General features: G+C 46.5%; 1 protein-coding gene across 2 annotated transcripts; it reads left to right on the top strand.

Moving 5' to 3' along the window:
- The first annotated feature begins 1,868 nt into the window (after positions 1 to 1,868).
- Positions 1,869 to 19,191, top strand: LOC116517806 (transcription factor E2F4-like). 2 transcript variants are annotated; one of them, XM_032230981.1, is made up of 10 exons: positions 1,869 to 2,103; positions 5,700 to 5,809; positions 7,554 to 7,715; positions 10,513 to 10,556; positions 10,836 to 10,897; positions 12,534 to 12,816; positions 14,787 to 14,978; positions 15,583 to 15,630; positions 16,593 to 16,637; positions 17,118 to 19,191. In XM_032230981.1, exons 1-10 carry the CDS (start codon positions 1,975 to 1,977, stop codon positions 17,231 to 17,233), a joined length of 1,191 nt encoding a protein of 396 aa, XP_032086872.1. In that variant the 5' UTR covers positions 1,869 to 1,974; the 3' UTR covers positions 17,234 to 19,191. The 2 variants fall into 2 exon arrangements, with proteins under 2 accessions (XP_032086872.1, XP_032086873.1); XM_032230982.1 differs by lacking the exon at positions 15,583 to 15,630.
- Positions 19,192 to 20,117: the final 926 nt, after the last annotated feature.

The following is a 20,117-nucleotide window of genomic DNA, read 5'->3' as shown; positions in this document are numbered from 1 at the left end:
TATTTGGGTTGCATTTCAGGGTGTGAAACAGAGCTTTGAAATATAAGAACGGTCTGGAAAATAACGCAGGGATCCCTATGTAGAAGGGGCTTCACTGAGATTATTCACATATCGTGTGGTTCTGTTTTGGAGCTTTATTAATTCGGATTGATTAAATTATTCTGAGAAAAAAAGCATTTTTGACTTATATCCTAATAGAATGCATGGGATTGCATATCTGGTGTCTTGATAAAAAGGGAGGGAATTTGCAGAGGTTGAGCAGGGTTGACTGTCTCAAAGTCACCGAGCTGGCTTTGTGCTTAAAGTAGGACTAGAACTCAGGACTTCTGGGTCCTATACAGTGGTGGGTTTCAAAAATTTTTTGAACCTACTCTGTGGGTATGGCCTCCTTTGTGGGAGTGGCTTGCCGGCCATCTCTCTCTCTCTCTCTCTCTCTTTCCTTCCTTTTGTCTCTGTCCCTTTTTCCTTTTTTTCTTTCATCTCTCACTTTTTCTTTCTTTTTTTCTTTTTTTATTTATTTCTTCCTTTCTTTCTCTTTCTCTCTCTGTGTGAGTCTGTGTGTGTGTGTGTCAGTGGTGGGTTTCAAAATTTTTTGGAACCACTTCTGTAGGTGTGGCCTGCTTTCCGGGTCCACTGGTGGAACCTCTTCTAACCGGTTCGGTAGATTTGACGAACCGGTTCTACCGAATAGGTGCGAACTGGTAGGAACCCACCTCTGGTCCTATATATCTTTACCACTACATTATTGCTTTCTCTTTTTCTGTATTTGTTGTTTTATTTACAACTATTATTGTTTTTTTAAATTAATTGTACCTCAGTGGCTAAGACGCTGAGCTTGTCGATCAGAAAGGTCGGCAGTTCGAATCTCTACTACAGGTCTCCTACGTGAGCAGGGGATTGGACTAGATGACCTCCAAGGTCCCTTCCAACTCTGTTACTGTTTACTGTTTTTTTTTTGTATTAATTGTATTATTATTTTATTTTTTTCACGCTTTGCAGTCCACATAGTCTTGCCAGCTATGCTGATCCGTGTGTGTGTGTGTGTGTGTGTGTGTGTGTGTGTGTGTGTGATGAGAACTGTAATACAAAGCAACTGTGCTGGCTGGGGATGATGGGAACTTTGCCAGCAGCCAGCTGCTCACTTCTCCCCGATCAATAATTTGCAAAGAGGTTATGTTATGTTTTGATTATATGTTAATGAAAAATGAATTAATCATATAACATATAATATATAACCTATATTAATATAACATATAATAACATATAATGAAGACTATATGTTAATGAAGAATATGTTAATAAATAACTATATGTTAATGTTGGGGCATGCATAAGCGCACCAGTGTGCCTTCCGTCCCTGTCCTAATGTCTCCATTGATTTGTCCCCATTTCCTGTGTTCTTATTCATGTTTATTCTTAGTCCTGTTATCTTGTACATGAGTGAGAAACTAAGTAAACAAACAAACGAACAAATAAATAAGAATAGGTTGGAGAGGATATGGAAAACACTTTTTGAGACACATTATTTATTATTTTTTTAATACAGAAATGCAATCCCTTTTGATGTAAAGAAAACACTGCAGCAAGTTTTCCATAAAGAAAGCTGAAGTTGGCATTGTAAAAAAAAAGAGAGAGAGAGAAGAATTTGCAATGAAGGGAGGGCCCCACCGTGTCTGTTCGTCTCCTGGCCAGTAGGCGTCGCTACACCCAGAGAGCATTCACCAGCCATCTCTGCCGGCGGAATGCCGCGCAAGAAAACCAACCAAGAAAAGCCGGCTGGAGGGGGGGCGGAGCTTGGAGAAGAGGGCGGGAAAGCCCCGCCCCTTCTTTCAAGATGGAGCGCCTTGGCTCCTCCCCCTCCCGTCATGCCCCGCGGCGGCCGGAAGCGGCGGCGGCGGCGGCAGAGTGGACGGGGGGCCCGCGACGGAGTGAGCGCTGGGATCCGCACACCGGCGGCAGGTGTGAGCCGTCCGGATGGCGGAGTCCGGACCGCAGCCGCCGGGCGGCGCACCCAGCCGGCACGAGAAGAGCCTGGGGCTGCTCACCACCAAGTTCGTCTCGCTGCTGCAGGAGGCCAAGGACGGCGTGCTCGACTTGAAGCTGGTGAGCCGGGGGTCGGCTGGGGAGGTGAGGGGGGGGGGTGTTGGCAGGACTCTCGCCTGGAGAAGCACAAGTCACCCTCCTATCTCCCCCTCCCCGAGGAGAGGCAGCCTGCCCGCAGGTTTGCATGTGTGTGTGTGGACTACAAAGCCCATCCGCCTGCTTGGGGGTGGGGGCTGGGGGAGAGGAGGGGGAAGGGCAGGATCCTCGCCTGGGGAAGCACAAAACCCCCCAAATCTCCCCCTCCTCGGGGAGAAGCAGTCGGTCCGCAGGTTTGCAGGTGTGTGTGGACTACAAAGGCCATCCGCATGCACCCGCGGGGGTGGGGGGCTGGCAGCGCTCTCAATGCCTTCCCCGGCCAGGAGAGCTTTGGGCAGCTTCAGCTTCCAGGGAGGGGACTGTCTCCCCCACCCCATGTGGGTCTGCCCCCCCCCCCCCCCCCCGCTGGTGGTCTTCTCTCCTTCCACCAGCTGCGAGGCGAGGACTACAACACCCATCTGCGGCCGAGCCTGGGGAAAAGAGGCTGCCACCTGGGGTGCTAGGGGATTGCACAGCCGGGCGAGAGAGCAAAAGAGCATCCTCAGCCTGCTAGGCAGCATCCTTTGCCCTGCATGTGTGTGGCTTTCTTGTGTGTTGCACGTGTGTGCGGTCCCTGCACATGCTCCCTATTTGGTCACATTTGACACACGGCTTCTGTTTGGAGCATGACTCAGACATTTTTTGGGGGGGGGGTGCGGTTGGGGTCTTCCACCCCATCTCTCCCTCCAATGAGCTTCCTTCCTTCCTTCTGGCTTGCATCCTGTCTGTCTGTCCGTCCATCCATTTATCTTTCCTTCCCTCCCTCCCTCCTTCCTTCCTTCCTTCTGGCTTGCATCCTATATCTGTCTGTCTGTCTCTCTGTCTATCTATCATCATCATCATCTATCTATCTATGTAATCTTTGTCATCTATCATCTCTGTATCTTATCTTTCTAATCTCTTATCTGACTGGTTATCTATCTATCTATCTATCTATCTATCTATCTATCCTTCCCTCCTTCCTTCTTTCCTTCCTTCCTTCCTTCCTTCCTTCTGGCTTGCTGTCTGTCTGTCTATCTATCTATCATCTATCTATCATCATCATCTATCTATGTAATCTTTGTCATCTATCATCTCTGTATCTTATCTTTCTAATCTCTTATCTGTCTGGTTATCTATCTATCTATCTATCTATCTATCTATCTATCTATCTATCTATCTATCCTTCCCTCTCTTTTCCTTCTTCCCTTCCTTCCCATCTCCTTCCTTCCTTCCTTCTGGCTTGCAGTCTGTCTGTCTATCTATCTATCTTTCCCTCCCTCCCTCCTTCCTTCTTTCCTTCCCATCTCCTTCCTTCCTTCTCTCATCCAGCATCAGTAGGGCAACGGGGGTGGGGGAGATGGCGTTCAGCTTTTTGTCCTTACTTTCCCTCCATTCTGCCAGCTGGTGGGAGCCCTTTCTTCCCCTTTTCTCCCCCACCTCCCTTCCGCTACCTGGGTGCTTGCAAAGGCACGACCTCACCACAGTGGCTGTGTTTTGTGTACAGGGCTTTCTTAGGCATGCTTGGGAGGGTTTAGATTTCTGCAGAAGATTTGGGGTGGGGGGGGAAGAGTCCCAAACTTCTTGAAACTAAGGACAGTTGGTAGCAAGGCACAGCAGGGTTTTCCCCATACATAAGAAACCTAGAGCAAAGTCCCAGGCAGGAAGTTGCTTCTTGTGCTGTGAACCACAACTGAGGTTTAACAGAGCATGGGTGAAGTATCAATGAATCCCCATGTGAATCATAGATGGGAAATAAGGGCGACTCCGAGCATCCTTCCCCATTGGCCATGCGGATTGTGTCTCAAGAGTTAATGTTCAGCAACATCTGGAGGGCTGCAGCTGTATAGTCCTCTGTTGGATAAATTAACAGCAGCAACCTATGGTTCCTACACAGAATGGATAGTTCTCGACTTTTGGATCATAGTATAGTCTTTATTGTCGTACAAAATGAATACAACGAAATTGGTTACACAATCACAATGGAGCTCATCATTTCTATTGCTAAGTGAGACAGCGAAGTGAATTTTGCTCCATTGGCAACCTTTCTTGCCACAATGAAGTGAATCACTGCAGTTCTTCAGTTAATGACACGGTTGTTAAATGAATCTGGGTCTCCCCCCCCTTCTTTTTTTGCAACCGTCACAAGTACGAACCAGTTGCCAAGCATTTGAATTTTGATCACGACCACGGGGATGTGGCAGTGGATAGACTTGTGAAAAATCCTCATAAGTCACTCTTTTTCAGTGCTGTTGTGACTTCAAACTGTACAACTGTTGTAAGTCATAGGACTATATGTATTTATTCCAAAAGGAAGCAGTGATTGGAAGTGTTGCTACAGCATTTATACATATCACAGCAGTACAGTCTGAGGAGTTGTTTATTTAGAACAGCGGTGTCCAAACTTGGGAACTTTTGAGACTTGTGGACTTCAACTCCCAGAATTCCCCAGCTACCTTGTGGGAGTTGAAGTCCACAAGTCTCAAAAGTTCCCAAGTTTGGACAGCCCTGATTTAGAAGTAAGCTCACCTACATTCAGTGGGATCTACCTTTAAGGAAGTATGGACAGGCTTTTGTCAAATCCAAAGAGAAGGAATGTTACTTCTCCTGCAGTGAAAACAATTCTTCGGCATCATAAAAATGCATAAATCCTGTACATGGGTATTTATCTGTGGGTCATTCTTGTTCAATTGAAAAAAATGTGCTGTGAATAGCCATGTGCAGGATGGTGCTTTCATCTAATATATTGCAGGAAAATTTAAAAAATGGGTCAAAGTTCACTAGCCCAGCACTGCCATTACAGTATTTATCTATATAGGCAAAATGAAAGAGAAATGATTTAACCATGTCAAATAATGAAATAAATTTGCAGGAAACAAGAGCAGAGGCATGCAGTGGCCTAGAGGCGGAGCTCTCGCCTCACAAACAGGAGTCTGTGGGTTCAATCCTAGGTAGAGGCAGATATTTCTCTCTCTGGGCACAATGAGAATATATCTGTTGAACAAAGCTCCGCGTTGGCGACAGGAAAGGCATCCGGGCAATAAACATTCGGCTAGCTCCATTCAGTTGCCTAGACTCCACCCTGCAAGGGATCATGGGGTCGTTAGATGATGATGATGCAGGACACAAATTAAAATGGAATGCAAACAAATAAAGAGAAGGCCCAAGAAACAAGATTGTGAGCCATTCTTGATTAGCAACCATTGTTGATGAATTGTCGAAGCAGTAAGCACATTAGCCTAATCTGAACAATAGTTAATTTTTGCATAAGGCGCTCTGTTTTTACAGTTGTAGCAGCCGCTTTGTACAGTGTTAGATTTGGTGATGAGTTTGACAGTTTCACCCCACAATAACCATTCATGAAAGAGTTTGGCACTTTTCAGTTTTAAAATAGACTGTCCTGAGCAATTGAGAAAGTTCACAAACAGGGTGTGATGTAATTAACACAGCTTTTGTGTTGTGACGGTCCAGGTATTTTTTATTTTTTTTTAACACCGTGGTACTTTTGAACTCACCTCTTTTTTGTTGGTTCGCCTTTGCAGGCAGCAGATACTCTGGCAGTGCGGCAAAAGAGACGGATTTATGATATTACAAACGTCCTCGAGGGCATCGGGCTAATCGAGAAGAAATCGAAGAACAGTATTCAGTGGAAGTGAGTAGCAGGAGACCGAAGCCCTGACACTAAACTTCCATTGGAACGGCTGCAGTTGCATCCATCGTTAAACAGTCGGACGGGTGAATCAGAACAATTTCTCTGAACAGCTGCAGGGTGTCTGTGAAGTTTCTCAGTTCTCAGTCATCCAAGTCATGGTTGTCTCAAAGGTGCTTTTTCAAAAGGCAACTGGACTTCCTTTGTTTTTTATTTGAAGACGTTTCACTTCTCATCCAAGAAGCTTCCCCAGTTCTGACTGACTGAATTGAGTCAGAACTGAAGAAGCTCCTTGGATGAGAAGAGAAACGTCTTCCTTAAGGAAAAACCAAAGTCCAGTTGCCTTTTGAGCAAGCACCTTTGAGACAGCTGGGGTGTGTATGTGTTTCCCTGAAGCTGGCTTTGGAGGAACTTTATCAGTAACTCTCCTGAGTGACTGTAGATATACATACATACATACATACATACATACATACATACATACATACATGTTTCGTGTTGTAACGGCCTGGGTGGTGGGTGGGGCTTCTTTGTTGGCTGGTTTCCAGATGTCTGGTAGGCGGGAAGTATCGGCATGTTTATTCATGTTGTGGGGGTGATACCTCCCGCCTACCAGACATCTGGAAACCAGCCCCAGTCAACAAACGAGCCCCACCCACCACCCAGGCCGTTACAACACGAAACAACAACAGACACACAGCCAGCACAATCTACCAATCATGATACAACCACACAACCAATCATTCCACTTACTGAAACAAACCCAGTACACCACACACACACACACAGCAAGTTTCATAGAAAGACGGCAGCTCCGCCCACGCTTTAAGCCCAAAACTCAGCCTGAAGATGGCGAGTGGGACTTTGCCGAAACGTTGCCAAGACAATCTCAATTTTACACGGAAAAAGACCCGAATACAACAAGACCAGCATACCTACACCCGTGAAAATCTACGAAAACGCACACATGCACCCTCTGGTCACGAACATAATTCGCTCCATAACTTGGGTCACAAATCAATTTAGTCATGACCCAAACCTAATTTAGGAAATTTGGCGCTTATTAAAAAAAATGGTGTGGAAGGGGAAATTGGCTGAGAAAAAAAAATCGATCTTCCAGGGATGAGAACTTTTTTAAAGATTTTTTTCTTTTTTCTTTTCTAGCAAAATATTTTTATTTTTTTCATTTTCATTTTCATACACTCACATATATACTGTGCATAGCCAACACCATACAGCATTAAACAACAATCGCAGCTATTCCTCTTGTCAACAATACCCCAGAAAATAGAAACCCAATATACCTCTTCCACTCTCCATACACCTCTTTCTTCCATCCCCTCCAACTTTCTATCTTCCCTCCATCATCCCCCTCTACCCTACTTCCCCTCCCCCTCTACCTCTCCTTTCCCGATCCACTCCCTCCCTTCCTTCTCACCTTCCCTCCCACCCTCTCTCCCATAGGGATGAGAACTTTTGAGACTTTTACTACCGGATTTTCCCACCCACTCGGGGAAAATATGAGGCAGAAGAAGAACTCTGAAAAGGGTCTTTGAGTTCTCTCTTGGGTGCATTAAATGTGTCACTTAATTCTCTCTGAAAAGATAGAACTAAAACAAAGAAAACCTGTAAAAGTTTCCTTCTGCGGGCAATGTGTGTGATTAAAATGGCCATTTGTCTCTGGTATCGGATTCTTAATACGCTGTGGAAAAGGCCGATCCCTTGATTTCTCTTGTTTTCTTGGCAGAGGTGTGGGGCCTGGCTGTAATACCCGAGAAATTGCCCACAAGTTGATTGAGTTGAAAGCAGAGATTGAGGATCTAGAGCATCGGGAACGAGAACTGGAACAACAAAAGATGTGGGTGCAGCAAAGTATCAGAAATGTCACCGACGATGTACAGAACAAAGAATATCCTTGGAGTCTACTCTTGATTCTTCCTGCCTTCGGGTTTCTTTGAAGCTAAAACGCAGGTCTTTTCTGATGATTCTGCTCTGGCCTAACTTTATGGTTCTTCCTCCCGGATATTTGAGACGGCAGTGCCCAGAATTCAGTCATGTTGCCTGGGAATTCTGGAATTTGCAGTCTCAGAGTGAGAGCATCTCTCATCTTTATATCATTGACTAGCTGATAACTCGGCGTTGCCCGGATATTTATTTATAAGAGGAAAATGTCCGGACCAAACGTAATTTCTAATGTTGGATTTTCCCCCTTACCAGAGGGAGTACTGGTGAAGCCGTTACCATGGCAACTCCACTGCATTGTACAGTAGAAGCCATTTTAAGGCACAACAGGCTATATCTTAATAGAACACATACTCCCAAGGGGTTATGAGGGTGTCTTACCTCCATAATATTTTTTTTTCCAGAGAGTAGGTCATCTATGTACCAAGTTTGGTTGAAATTGCTCAAGGCATTCCAGAGTTATGCTAGAACATATACACACACGGAGCCATTATATATAGCTTTAAAGTGCCGGTGTGGCTTTCCGCCATAGAGCGGGACACGGGGCTTTGGGGGTGGCTTCGGCGGGGGGGGGGGAAGAAGGGGAAACCCGCGGCTAGGCAGTCCGCTCATATACGCGCGCCCCCGGCCACACACTTCCCCCTTTGCAAAAGCGGGGAAAGCAGAGCCAGACCTGAAGGCCGTTTGAGGGGGTTAAAGAGAAAGCGAGGGGCTGGAGAGGAGCGGGGTGCAGCGCTTCTTACCCGGCTTGGATAGGCATGGATGGTTGGGGGGGGCTCCCAGCTCAGTCCTCCTCCCTCAGCGGCCTCTGAGTCAGGGCGGAAGGACGCCCGGAGAGACTCAGGCAAGCAAGCCGCGCAGAGCACTCCGAGAAGCAGTGGCACAAGGGGCGCCCCTGCCGCCTTCCAGCCTCCCTCCATCCGTCTCCTCCCAACTCGCAGGGCAAAAAGAGGGTTTAAAGGGATTGGCAGGTGGCAAAAGAGAAAGCCGCTCCCGCTCCAACGTTCTTGGTTGCAAAAGCGGGGTGGTCCTCTGGGCGTGTGCAGAGTGCCGCCTTCATTAAAGCCAAGTCGGGCCGAGTTTCCTTTTTTTTTTTAACTGTGAGGCAGTTTAACGGGATGGAGTGGCTGCACTGAATCGTGAGGGCGCACGCACGCCGCTGTCTTTAAAGCCATGCCGCCACACCGGCCATACAGCAGGACGTGTCCCACTCTGGCGGGGCGCGGCGACATGGCTTTAAAAAATAGTGTCAGCCCGCAAGCCAACAGAGGCGGATAAAACATACATACACACACAAATTAATTACAATAATACAAATTACAATGACTTACAAATTACAATAATTTTGAATTCCTCCCTCCGAGTCACATACCTTTTCCAGCTGTGTCACAGAGGATTTCAACTCTCCTCTTGTCTGCCATGATGAAAATGTAAAAAATGTAAAAGGAAAAAGGCAAGAGCTGCTGAAACCAGGTTGGGTTAGCTGCTGCCAGAGTCCCCAATGGATGACTCTGCTTCACTGTTTTAAAAAAGCCTCTAAAAAAAGTGCCCTCTGCAGGAGGAGGCAAGAGAACCCTGTGCCTCCTCTGCATAAGGAAGTTTTCGCCTTTTAACCCTTGTTTAACTCTGCTCAAGTGATCATAAAGATAGACTAAAGGAGGCACGTGGTTCTCTCGCCTCCTCCTGCAGTTAAGCACTAAGTAGAATAATCCACTGTAACTCTGGCAGCAACTAACTCAGCCTTTTTCCTTTTAATTTTTTTTTTCTTTTCATGATGACAGTGGTGAGGCCCTGCCTCCCCTGACTGCACGTCCCTTATATATATATATATATATATGTGTGTGTGTGTGTGTTTTTATTTGTGCACAAATATAACAAAAAGGCAACAGTAAAAATATTGGGTTTCTGTCGTGATGGACTCTTGTGACGAGCCGATTGACAGATGTTGGAAGCAGTTAGCTTCCTCCCATAATTGGGGCTTACCAGGGGTTGTGACACTAATACATATATATATATATATATATATATATGTATGTATGTATGTATGTATGTATGTATATATGTATATATGTATATATGTATATATGTATATATGTATATATGTATATATATATATATGTTTTTGTGTGTGTATGTATGTATACACACATACATACACACACCAATGTATGTATACATTGGGATTATATATATATAATGCCAATTTGTATAGGACAAGTTTTTTTATGCAAGCTATTTCTAATAGAAATGTTTCTAGGCAGGTAACCTAATTTGCACAGGATAACAGAAAAACAGCTAACGTCAAATTAGAAAAGGCTCTTTTATTCCGCTGTCCTAATAACATGAAATAATAACGCTCCTTGTGTTTCAAATTAGTATCCTTTTTCCTAGGATTGAGACTTTGGGGTGCATGCTACATGTTTGTTTGTGTATGTCTATCTTGGAATGGCAGAAAACTACTGCTGATTTTCAACAATCCAGGTTGTGAGTTCAATCCTAGGCAGCGACTGATGTTTTATCAAGGCACAGAGAGTAAATATCTGCTGTGAACTCTGCATAGGCCACTGGAAGGGCATCTGGCCAGTAAATGCTCAGCTCTGTTCAGTCGCCCTGACTCCATCCCGACAAAGGGGATTTACTGGGTTACAGGGCCGTAAACAGAAGAAAAAATACTGGGTGGGGAGGGGGGGGGATAATCTTGCAGAGTTTCAGAGGCAGTTGGTTTTTCCCTTAACTTCAGGAACATTAGCATATGTGACAGATGAGGATCTTTGCAAGTGCTTCCCAGGTAAGAATGGCGCGTCACTTCATCCCTAAAACCTCTGCCTAATGTAATCCCACCCTTGCCAAATCTTCATAAGAAGCTGGTCCTTCCCTGGATCAACGTACTTTTGATTTGCATTGTGGGTAGAATTGGGAGTGTGGGAGATGGGAAGAAACTTCCTGGCAATCAGGGACTGAAAACATCGTGCCCAGCTGGCGCGGAAGAACTGAGCAATGCACAATCTCGTGTTGCTCTCTGCTTGGCTCTGTTTCCTGAATGCAGCCTTTTGGTTTCTCGTTACAGGCGACACTCTGCTGGCCATCCGGGCTCCATCAGGAACCCAGCTAGAAGTTCCTGTCCCTGAGGTGGGTGTTGATGTTTGAAGATGCTAGCAGAGAGCTCTCTTCAAGTCAGCTTCGATGATCAAGGGTAGAATAGAATAGAATTCTTTATTGGCCAAGTGTGATTGGACACACAATGAATTTGTCATTGGTGCATTGGTACATAAAAGAAAACATATTTGACAGGTTACAAGCAAAAAATGAAGAGGAGGAAGCCCTCTGCAAAAAGTTACCAATCGAACATGGCATTCCAGAAACACTCAGTTGATAGTTAGATACAATCAAGAGCAATCTGATCTAGCTCACTTCCTGGGGAATCAAGATGCAAAAGGAAGACAAGAAAGTTAAGAGGGAAAAAATGGAGACTAGGAAGAAGAAAAACAGCAGTGAAAAAGAAATCAATTCAGTAATCCCAGCCACATGAAGGATTACTCCCAAGGGAATATTGCTGTGATAGAAATACGCTGTATTTTTCGGAGTATAAGATGCACGTTTTTCTCTCAAAATCTGGGTGCGTCTTACACACTGAATTCAGCATTTTTGACCTCCCGAAACTCTGCCCCCTTCACCAAAAGGCCGTTAATAGCCTCTAGAATCCTTGCAGAGTGCTCCTGGGGGCTGGGGAGGGCAGAAATGAGCGAAAAACGGGCCTTTTTTTTGCTCAATTTTGCCCCCCCCCCCCAGCCCTCAAGAGCACTCTATAAGCTTCCTAAAGGTTATGCATTCAATTTGTTTGACAAAAAACAGGCCCGTTTTCACAAAAATAGGCCATTTTTTGCTCATTTTTGCTCCCTTCTGGAGCACTCTACAAGCCGCCTAAATGCTATTCATGCCTTAAAAAGAAACGGGCCCGTTTTCACGAAAAACGGGCCATTTTTGGGAGGACTGCAGAGTGGAAAAACTTTTTTAGAAAATTTGCCTCTTCAAACCTTGGTGCGTCTTATACTCCGAAAAATACGGTATTTGGCTGGGAGGCAAGATTTCCCAACAAGAGCAACATGGGCTTCCAACTCCCAGAGTTCCCCTGGCTGGAGAAGCATGGGAATTGGAAGTCCTTGCATCTTAAAAGTGGGGAAACCCTGGCCTAAGGGGTCTTAGTGGATACAGTTCTGTGCAGACCACGTGTTCAAATTCCCTAGGGTCTCTAGTTAAAACAACGGCCTGCTCTAAGCAGGGGTCTGCAACCTTGGCAACTTATGGACTTCAACTCCCAGAGCTTTGCTGGCTTAGGAACTCTGGGAGTTGAAGTCCATAAGTCTTAAAGCTGCCAAGGTTGCAGACGCCTGCTCTAAGATGTCTGGAACTGTGTTAAGCTCACACACACACACACACACACACACACACACACACACACACACACAGACACACACCTATTCCACTTGGCACTCTAGGCTACTTTAATCCACGGAGCATGTTGCTGAATGTGGGGCTCAACAAATTGTGAGGGCCCTCTCTTTTCATGGGGACAGAGAAGGTTTTGGGGGGGGGGGTGTCACCTGAACATGGAGAATACCTGGAGAAAGAATTCCATACTGACATCGATGGCTTCCTTTCAGTCTTGTGTGTTCCTCCGATTGTGATGACACCAGATAATGTTGTTGCACCAACATTGTCTTCATATACTTGCATCCATGCAACCTCTCTTTTTCTTCCTCTCTAGGGCTTAAACGGCCAGAGGAAATACCAGATCCACCTGAAGAGTAGCAACGCTTCCATTGATGTTCTTCTAGTGAACAAGGATGCCTGGAGTTCTCCTCCGGTGGTGCTTCCTGTCCCTCCCCCCGAAGACCTCATTCAGTGCCAGCCAATCACACCCTCCACAAAGCCATCCGTTGCCCCATCCCAAGAGACCTCTCTTCCCAGCGGTGCCCACCCTCCTGTATCTGTACCCAACAGCACGCAAGACCACAGATCCCCAGTGCCCAAATCGGCCACCGGGACAGGTGAGCTGTTCAAAGGGACGAGTGGAAAGCACAGAATTTGTTAAGTTTAAACGCACATTTTAAAGTGTGGACCGGTAGCTACGCTATTAACATTGGCTGACTCAGAAACTTTGGTTCCCAGGGCACCTCCAGAAGGTGAGGCTGATCATGGTTAAATTAGGTTAATTTTATAGAAACCGTCACAATGAAATCAAGGGCCAAATTTAGGAACCATGCCCTGTTTTCCTTGCCACTGTATAAACCAGTGGTAGTCAACCTGGTCCCTACCGCCCACTAGTGGGCGTTCCAGCTTTCATGGTGGGCGGTAGGGGTTTGCTGTAACTCTGCTTTATAAATTTTATAAAGTAAAGTTACTTCCCTACTTTATAAATCACTATTACTGTGGAACCGGTGGGCAGTTAGAAAATTTTACTACTAACAGAGATACAAAAGTGGGCGGTAGGTATAAAAAGGTTGACTACCCCTGGTATAAACCTTTTATCCTCATTTGAATCTCTGCTATAGCCAGAATCTGAGTTTTAAAAAAAATCACATAATGGCATGTCCTTCCTTAGCAGGAAACAAGCACATTGAGCAAAAAGTTTGTTGTTGATACTTTCCTATCAAAATAATGAAATCTTCTCTAGAAGGTCCCTTCCAACTCTGTGAATACAATAGAATAGAATAGGAAAGAAAAGAATAGAATTAGAATAGAATACAATATAGAGAATAGAATAGGAAAGAAAAGAATAGAATTATTTTCTAAAGCACTAGAAGGCAAGACAAGAAACAATGGATGGAAACTAACCAAGGAGAGAAGCAACCTGGAATTAAGGAGAAACTTCTAACAGTGAGGACAATTAACCAGTGGAACAACTTGCCTGCAGAAGTTGTGGGTGCTCCATCAATGGAGGTTTTTAAGAAGAGACTGGACAGTCACTTGTCTGAAATGGTATAGGGTCTCCTGCTTGAGCAGGGGGCTGGACTAGGACAGCGGTCACCAACTGGTAGTCCATGGACCACTGGTGGTCCGCAAGAAAATTTTGATGGTCCGAAGAAAAAATATGTGCATTTTTTTATATTGCACTAAATACCATTTATCTTTTTAAAAAATCATATTGGTGATTTGCGGGATTCAAAATTATGAATTTAGTGGTCCCCGAGGTCCGGAAGGTTAGCGACCCCTGGATTAGGAGACTTCCTAGGTTCCAGCTCTATTCAGATTGGTTGAACTTGAAGTACTTTTCCTGACGGTTGCTATGAGCTTGCCAGCTGCTTTTCCCCAGCTGTGTGGAACCCGTCCGACACAACAGGCCATTGAGTGGCATCCGTTTAAATAATAATTTATCTTTAGTTTAGTTTAGTTTATTTGCCTTATATGCCGCCCACTCCCGAAGGACTCCGGGCGGCTCACAATAGACAAGGGAAGGGGGATAAATAGACAAAGACAACACTTTAAAAAACGCAACATTCACAATTTCCATGGGGCTGGATGTTTCACAAAGCCCCCCAGCCTGCTGGAGCAGCCAGGACTTGGGAGCTTTGCGGAAGGCCGGGAGGGTAGTAAGGGTCCGGATCTCCACAGGGAGGTCATTCCAGATGGCTGGAGCTGCAACAGAGAAGGCTCTCCCCCGGGGAGTCGCCAGCCGACATTGGCTGGCAGATGGGATCCGGAGGAGACCAAACCTGTGAGATCTAATCGGTCTATGGGAGGTAATCGGCAGGAGGCGGTCTCTCAGGTACCCAGGTCCGATGCCATGTAGGGCTTTATAGGTAACGACCAGCATCTTGAAGCGGGTCCGGAGACTAATGGGTAGCCAGTGCAGCTCGCGGAGGATAGGTGTGACGTGGGTGTATCTGGGTGCACCCACAATTGCTCGCGCGGCTGCGTTCTGGACTAACTGAAGTCTTCGAACACTCTTCAAGGGCAGCCCCATGTAGAGTGCGTTACAGTAATCCAATCTTTCCGCCACCCTCTTTTCCCATTGCAGAGACAGGCACCGCGAACGCAGAATCAAAAAGCAGTGGGGAGCTGGAGTCGCTTACCCCTTCGACTGTACCGGCCAGCCCGCCGGCTGGGCTTGATACGCAGCCTCTTCAATCCTCTGCCTTGCTGGACAGCAGTTCTGTCCTACCCAGCTCCTTTACCTCTTTTGAACCAATCAAGTCCTTCCCCACAGAAAGTAAGTGCTCTGATTTCTCAGCTACCGGGTGGGCGGTTGCGATGGATCAAAACAGACAGAACCAGTGGCTCTGACCCCTGCATTGTACTTCGATGGGCTGCTTTCCGTTCCAAAGTCGTTGGGTGTGTTTGACTTTGCTCCTTTGCTGGCTCCTTTTCTCAGAAGACCTGATAAGAGGAAGTGATCAATAACCAGGAGAAACGAGCTGTGTAGATCCAGTGTTTCCCAACCAGGACGACTCTTAAGCTGTGTGGACTTCAACTCCCAGAATTCCCCAGCCAGCATGAATTCTGGGACTTGATGTCCACACAGCTTAAAAGTTGTAAAGTTGGGTGGGAAATAACTGGGGTAGACAGTGGAAATCTCAAGAGTGATATAAAAACAAGAACTCTTAGCAGACTGCGGTTTCTGGAATGGTATCTTGGCCTTTTTCCTACCTGGGCTCCCGAATACGTTGGAATTATTGCTTCCAGAATTCCTATTCCGATGGGGAATGGCAGCCCCAAAGGACTTCAGGTTGGAAACAGAGCTGGCCTGTGCCACAATAATTGCATTGGTCTTTAAGATGTGCAACGTTTGTTCTTTTTTTGTTTTCTTTTTCCAGTACTGGAATTTCCCAAAGAGCTTTCAGAAATGTTTGAGCCAACCAGAGGTGCGTTGCTAGTGTCCCTGTAGCAAACCTTGTTCGTGCTTTGCCTTTTTTTCTTTTTTCTTTTGGAAGTTCAAAAAAAAAAGTCAGGCTATTTTAAGCAAACTTGAATCAGGCCCTTCCCTTGTAGAGTAGCAACAGAAGGAAGCACTTTTCTTGGCTTGCGTCTCCTGCGCTGGTTTTCTGCTTGTAAGGAAGACTTCTACCTGCTGAAAGATTATAAAACCTTTAAACCTGTTACTGAAAGGACATTTCATTTGGTTACCTGCGTAGACCAAATCCCCCGGGGAAAGGAAGCAGTAGCTGCTAAATATGCATTGCTTTGATGTTGCTCGTGCAGGAGCCTGCAGAATCTGCCCAATTACTCACGTGACCCGTCAAAACCGCGGTCCACAAAAGCGCGATCGACGAAAGCGCGCATTTGACGTCATCACAGCACGACGAAAAAAATTAAAAATTGAAATAACAATAAAATTAAAGCAAGCCGATTCACATAAAGGTAAGGGTTAGGGTTAGGGTTAGGTTAAGGGTTAGGGTTATGTTTAGAGCGTTAGGGTTACGTTAAATTTTACGTTAAAGGTTAGCGTTAGGTTTAGCGTTAGGTTAAGGGTTAGGTTTAGGGTTAGATTTAGGCTTAGGTTAAGGGTTAAGTTTAGGGTTAGGTTTAGGGTTAGGTTTGGGGGGGTTAGGGTAAGGTTTTCGCTTTATTTTTACATTTTTCCATCACAGCGCGATGTTTTCGTTGCGCTGTGATGACGTCAAATGCGCGCTTTCGTCGACCGCGATTTCGTCGTCCACGGTTTTGTGGTGGAACCATTACTCATACGTAGTCAAGAGAGGAATGAATTATGAGGCAGAAGAATCTGGGCTGGAAGAATAACCCGTCAAATTTGGGGCACGGGGGATATTTTTCACGCATGTAAATGTCTTACGCATTCTTTTTCCTCTTCTTCTTCTTCCCATAGAGTGCGTGAATTCCGAGTTGCTTGAAGAGCTGATGTCATCTGAAGGTAGGACTGCATTTCTTCCAACTCCCAAGTTTAGAGTGAAGGCCCCATCAGATAGCAGAGAAGACTAGGGAACGCAGCTGTTACTGTGTTTCCCCGAAAATAAGACAGGGTCTTATTTTCTTTTGACCTCCGGAATAAGCACTTGGCTTATTTTCAGGGAGGTCTTATTATTAAGGTGCAGGAGGCAGTAAGCATGGTCACCTCATGGCTGCTGCTGTGTTGCAATATTTTCAGGGAGGGCTTATTTTAGCGCATGTGCTCAGAAGCCAAATTGGGCTTATTACCCGGGGAGGGCTTATTTTCAGGGAAACAGGATAAACATCTGCATTGTTTTAGTTGACCATGGCTGGCTGGGGAATTCTGGGAAACGCTCATCTTAAAAGTTGGCTGAGGTTAAGCAAGATTGGGCTCAAGAGGGTGGGATTGCCGAGTCGGAAGAGGGCCCGGCTTCCTAAGCTTCTCCTTTTCTCTCCCGGGTAGTGTTTGCTCCTTTACTCCGCCTCTCCCCGCCTCCCGGAGACCACGACTACATCTACAACTTGGACGAGAGCGAAGGGGTGTGCGATCTTTTCGACGTCCCGATTCTCAACCTCTGACTTTGACTGACGGGATGGACTTTGGGATACGGATTCTTCCCCCCCCAACCTTTTTTTTTTAAAGAAAGAAATCTGTATCGAGGGAATGTGGGGGGCGGGGGGGGAACACGCCCCCAACTCTTCATTTTGGATTTTTTTTTGTCTGCTAGTGCTTGAGTGAAACACAGCTGCTCTGATCTAGACCGAAAAACCAACGAGGAGGAGACACTCGTCTCCAGCTTTTTTTTTCCCCTTTCCTTTTCTTCCCTGGCTTATTTTAGTCCATTCCTTGTCCTTCCATGGATCCTGGATGGGCCTCCTCCTTCCCTCCCAGGCACCTGCTTTTGAACCTTGCCGAGCAGCAAAAGCGCTTCCTTGGGTCCGCACCCCTCCCTCCCCCTAGCCTGTTTTGGCATCCCTGCACTGCTGGGGGCACTTTGCATTCCCCCCCCCAATCCTTCCTTCTTCCTTTCTGGTTACCAACATTACAGCCGAATCGTAGCCAGGTGGTTTTTGGGAAAAATGCCACCTCTGGCTTCCCCTTTTTTTTGGCTCGTTTGTAGAATTCAAACACCGGGGCGTTCTCTCTCTAGGCATCGTCTGCTTGTGGCATGATGGAATGCAAGCATCTCAGCCGCTCTCAGGATCGGTTCTAGTTTTTTTTGTTTGTTTTTTAATGTGCTTAGAAGTGGCGTTTCAAGTAACCCTCCTGGTGCATCTCTTAACACAAAGCACGAAGCCCCTTTCCCCCTTTAGAGGGTGTGTGTGTGTGCGTGCGTGTGAGTGAGTGCGTGTTTTTAAGGTGCCAGTTTTGCACAGTCACTTTTCCCTCCAAAGAGTCAGAAGTGAGAAAGGATTTGTAAAAAGGGCGTGCAAAAACCAAGCCGGGGCTTCAAGCAGATGGCGCTCAGCGCAAAGCCCTCTTTTGCATACCCATCCTGGGTTGTCATCCCGTTCACCCTCCCCGTTTGCAGCTGTGCTGCTTCAGCAAAGGAAGAGCTGGCTGGGGGCTAAATTGGGAGGCTCTCAAGATCCCCCCCCCAAACGTCTCCATCGGGACCCGCCGATGAAGGCGATTTAGTCACACCTAGTGAAGTGAGTCTCGATAGCGTGTCCTCCTCCCATAGCCGCTAGAATAGGGCTTTCCCGGATGCGCTGGGGATGCGGTTTCCCTTCGCGATACGCTAGCAGCATGACGTCGCCGGTCCTGTTGACGCAGTCCTTCTCTTTGGAACTCAACCATGACGTGCCCCTTTCCCGCATTCTCTCCAATACGCTCCGTCAGGGTCCTCTCCTGATCCTTGGGATGTGGAAGCAGCCCTCGCTTCCCCCTTCCTCCCCTCTGCACTTCCCAACATCCTCCCCCTTGAAAGCCATATCCTTTTCAACGCCCGTCAGCCTCCGGGTTACGCCGTATGCAAACCCCGAAGGCTTTTGCGGGTGCTGCCCCAGTGACCCAAAGCCCACCTCCTGCCATGTGGCTGGTAGAGCGGGCAGGGTTTTGATCCGAAGGGGGGAGCTCACGCTCTCACATCCCAGCCCTTGTAACGACCTGGCTGAAAATCTCTGTTAGATGGGGACTGAATGAAGTGTGCTGCTTAGAATTGCGGAAAGGTTCGTGTGAGCGGGCAGGCCTGATCCTGACATCCCCTTCCCCCTGTAATCAGGGAATGTTTCTAATGTCATTAGGGAGACCTAGGCAAAGCTGCTTCCCCCCCACCCCCGTTTCCGGTATCTCAACCTTGACAGCTATTAAGATGGGCGGACTTCCACTTCTGGAATTCCCTAGCTAGCCCTACTGCCTGGGAAATTCTGGGAGTTGAAGTCCCCCCCCCCTCCAATCTTCAAGCTATCAAGTTGAAAACACTGGGCTCTAAAGGATCCACAAAAGCGACTTTTGACTTTTTCTGGATAGGAAATAGATCTAGAGATTTTTCACCACTCCAGGAGCATCTTTCTCGGCCTCTAGGCACAGGACTGTCAAACAAACAAACAAACAAACAAATAAAACCCTCTGGAGCCCCTGTTCACCTGAAGTTTCCTCTTCCAGGATTTCTGAGCTGTTCGTCCAGCTCTTGTGTGGTCATCCCGGACGAGCCATAGGAATTCCTTCCCTGCCTCCATTGCACCCCCTCCCTGCCTATATCGTACGTGGTTTGGGCCTGCTCTTCAGCCGCCGAACCTTCGTTTCTCTTGGCTGTCGCCTCCTTACGCCCGTCTGACCCCTTAGGTGACATTCCCCCAAAGGATGCATGGAGGAAATGTTTTGGGGGTGTGTGGAAGGGAGAGAAATGAGTTTTGATTCATATAAAAAGATTATTTTTATACTTTTTTGCAGCAGAAGAAACTTGCCTGTAATATTTGTACAGTTTTTTTTTTTCCTGAGTGAATAAACCAACTTTCCAAAGCTTCCGGCCTATCGTGTTGTCAAAAAGAGGGCATTTCGTACCCTTCGTTGTACATCTGCCACCTTGTGATGCTAAGGGTTTGAACTACAAAATGCCCTGAGTGGAGATTGTTTTAAGAGTTGGCATCTGACTGCCGGGGTCTTCCTTTCAGGTAGATTCTTTGGGTCCCAGGTGGGTTTATTGTTAGTACTGGCAGGTGAAAGGCAGAAGTGCGATCCCACATAAGGACCGTACAAAGATTTAAAAAGTGCCACCTGCTTGGATTGAAAACAACTACACAAGCCCTTAAAAAGAATTCCAGAGTTGATCTACGTAGCACCAGATCTGGGGTCCAATTTGATGTACGATCAAACCAGCAATTACTACAAAACACACAAACGAGGCTTTTACTACACGTATTGGCCCCGAGTGATGGAGAAAGAACAGTCATTGATTTTGATTTGATTTGTTTGTTTATTATTTATAGGCCGCCCTTTTCCCTGAGGGGACTCAGGGCG

Source organism: Thamnophis elegans, chromosome 14, assembly GCF_009769535.1.
Source record: "Thamnophis elegans isolate rThaEle1 chromosome 14, rThaEle1.pri, whole genome shotgun sequence".
Taxonomy (NCBI): Eukaryota; Metazoa; Chordata; class Lepidosauria; order Squamata; family Colubridae; genus Thamnophis; species Thamnophis elegans.
This window is presented reverse-complemented; position numbering and strand designations above follow the sequence as displayed.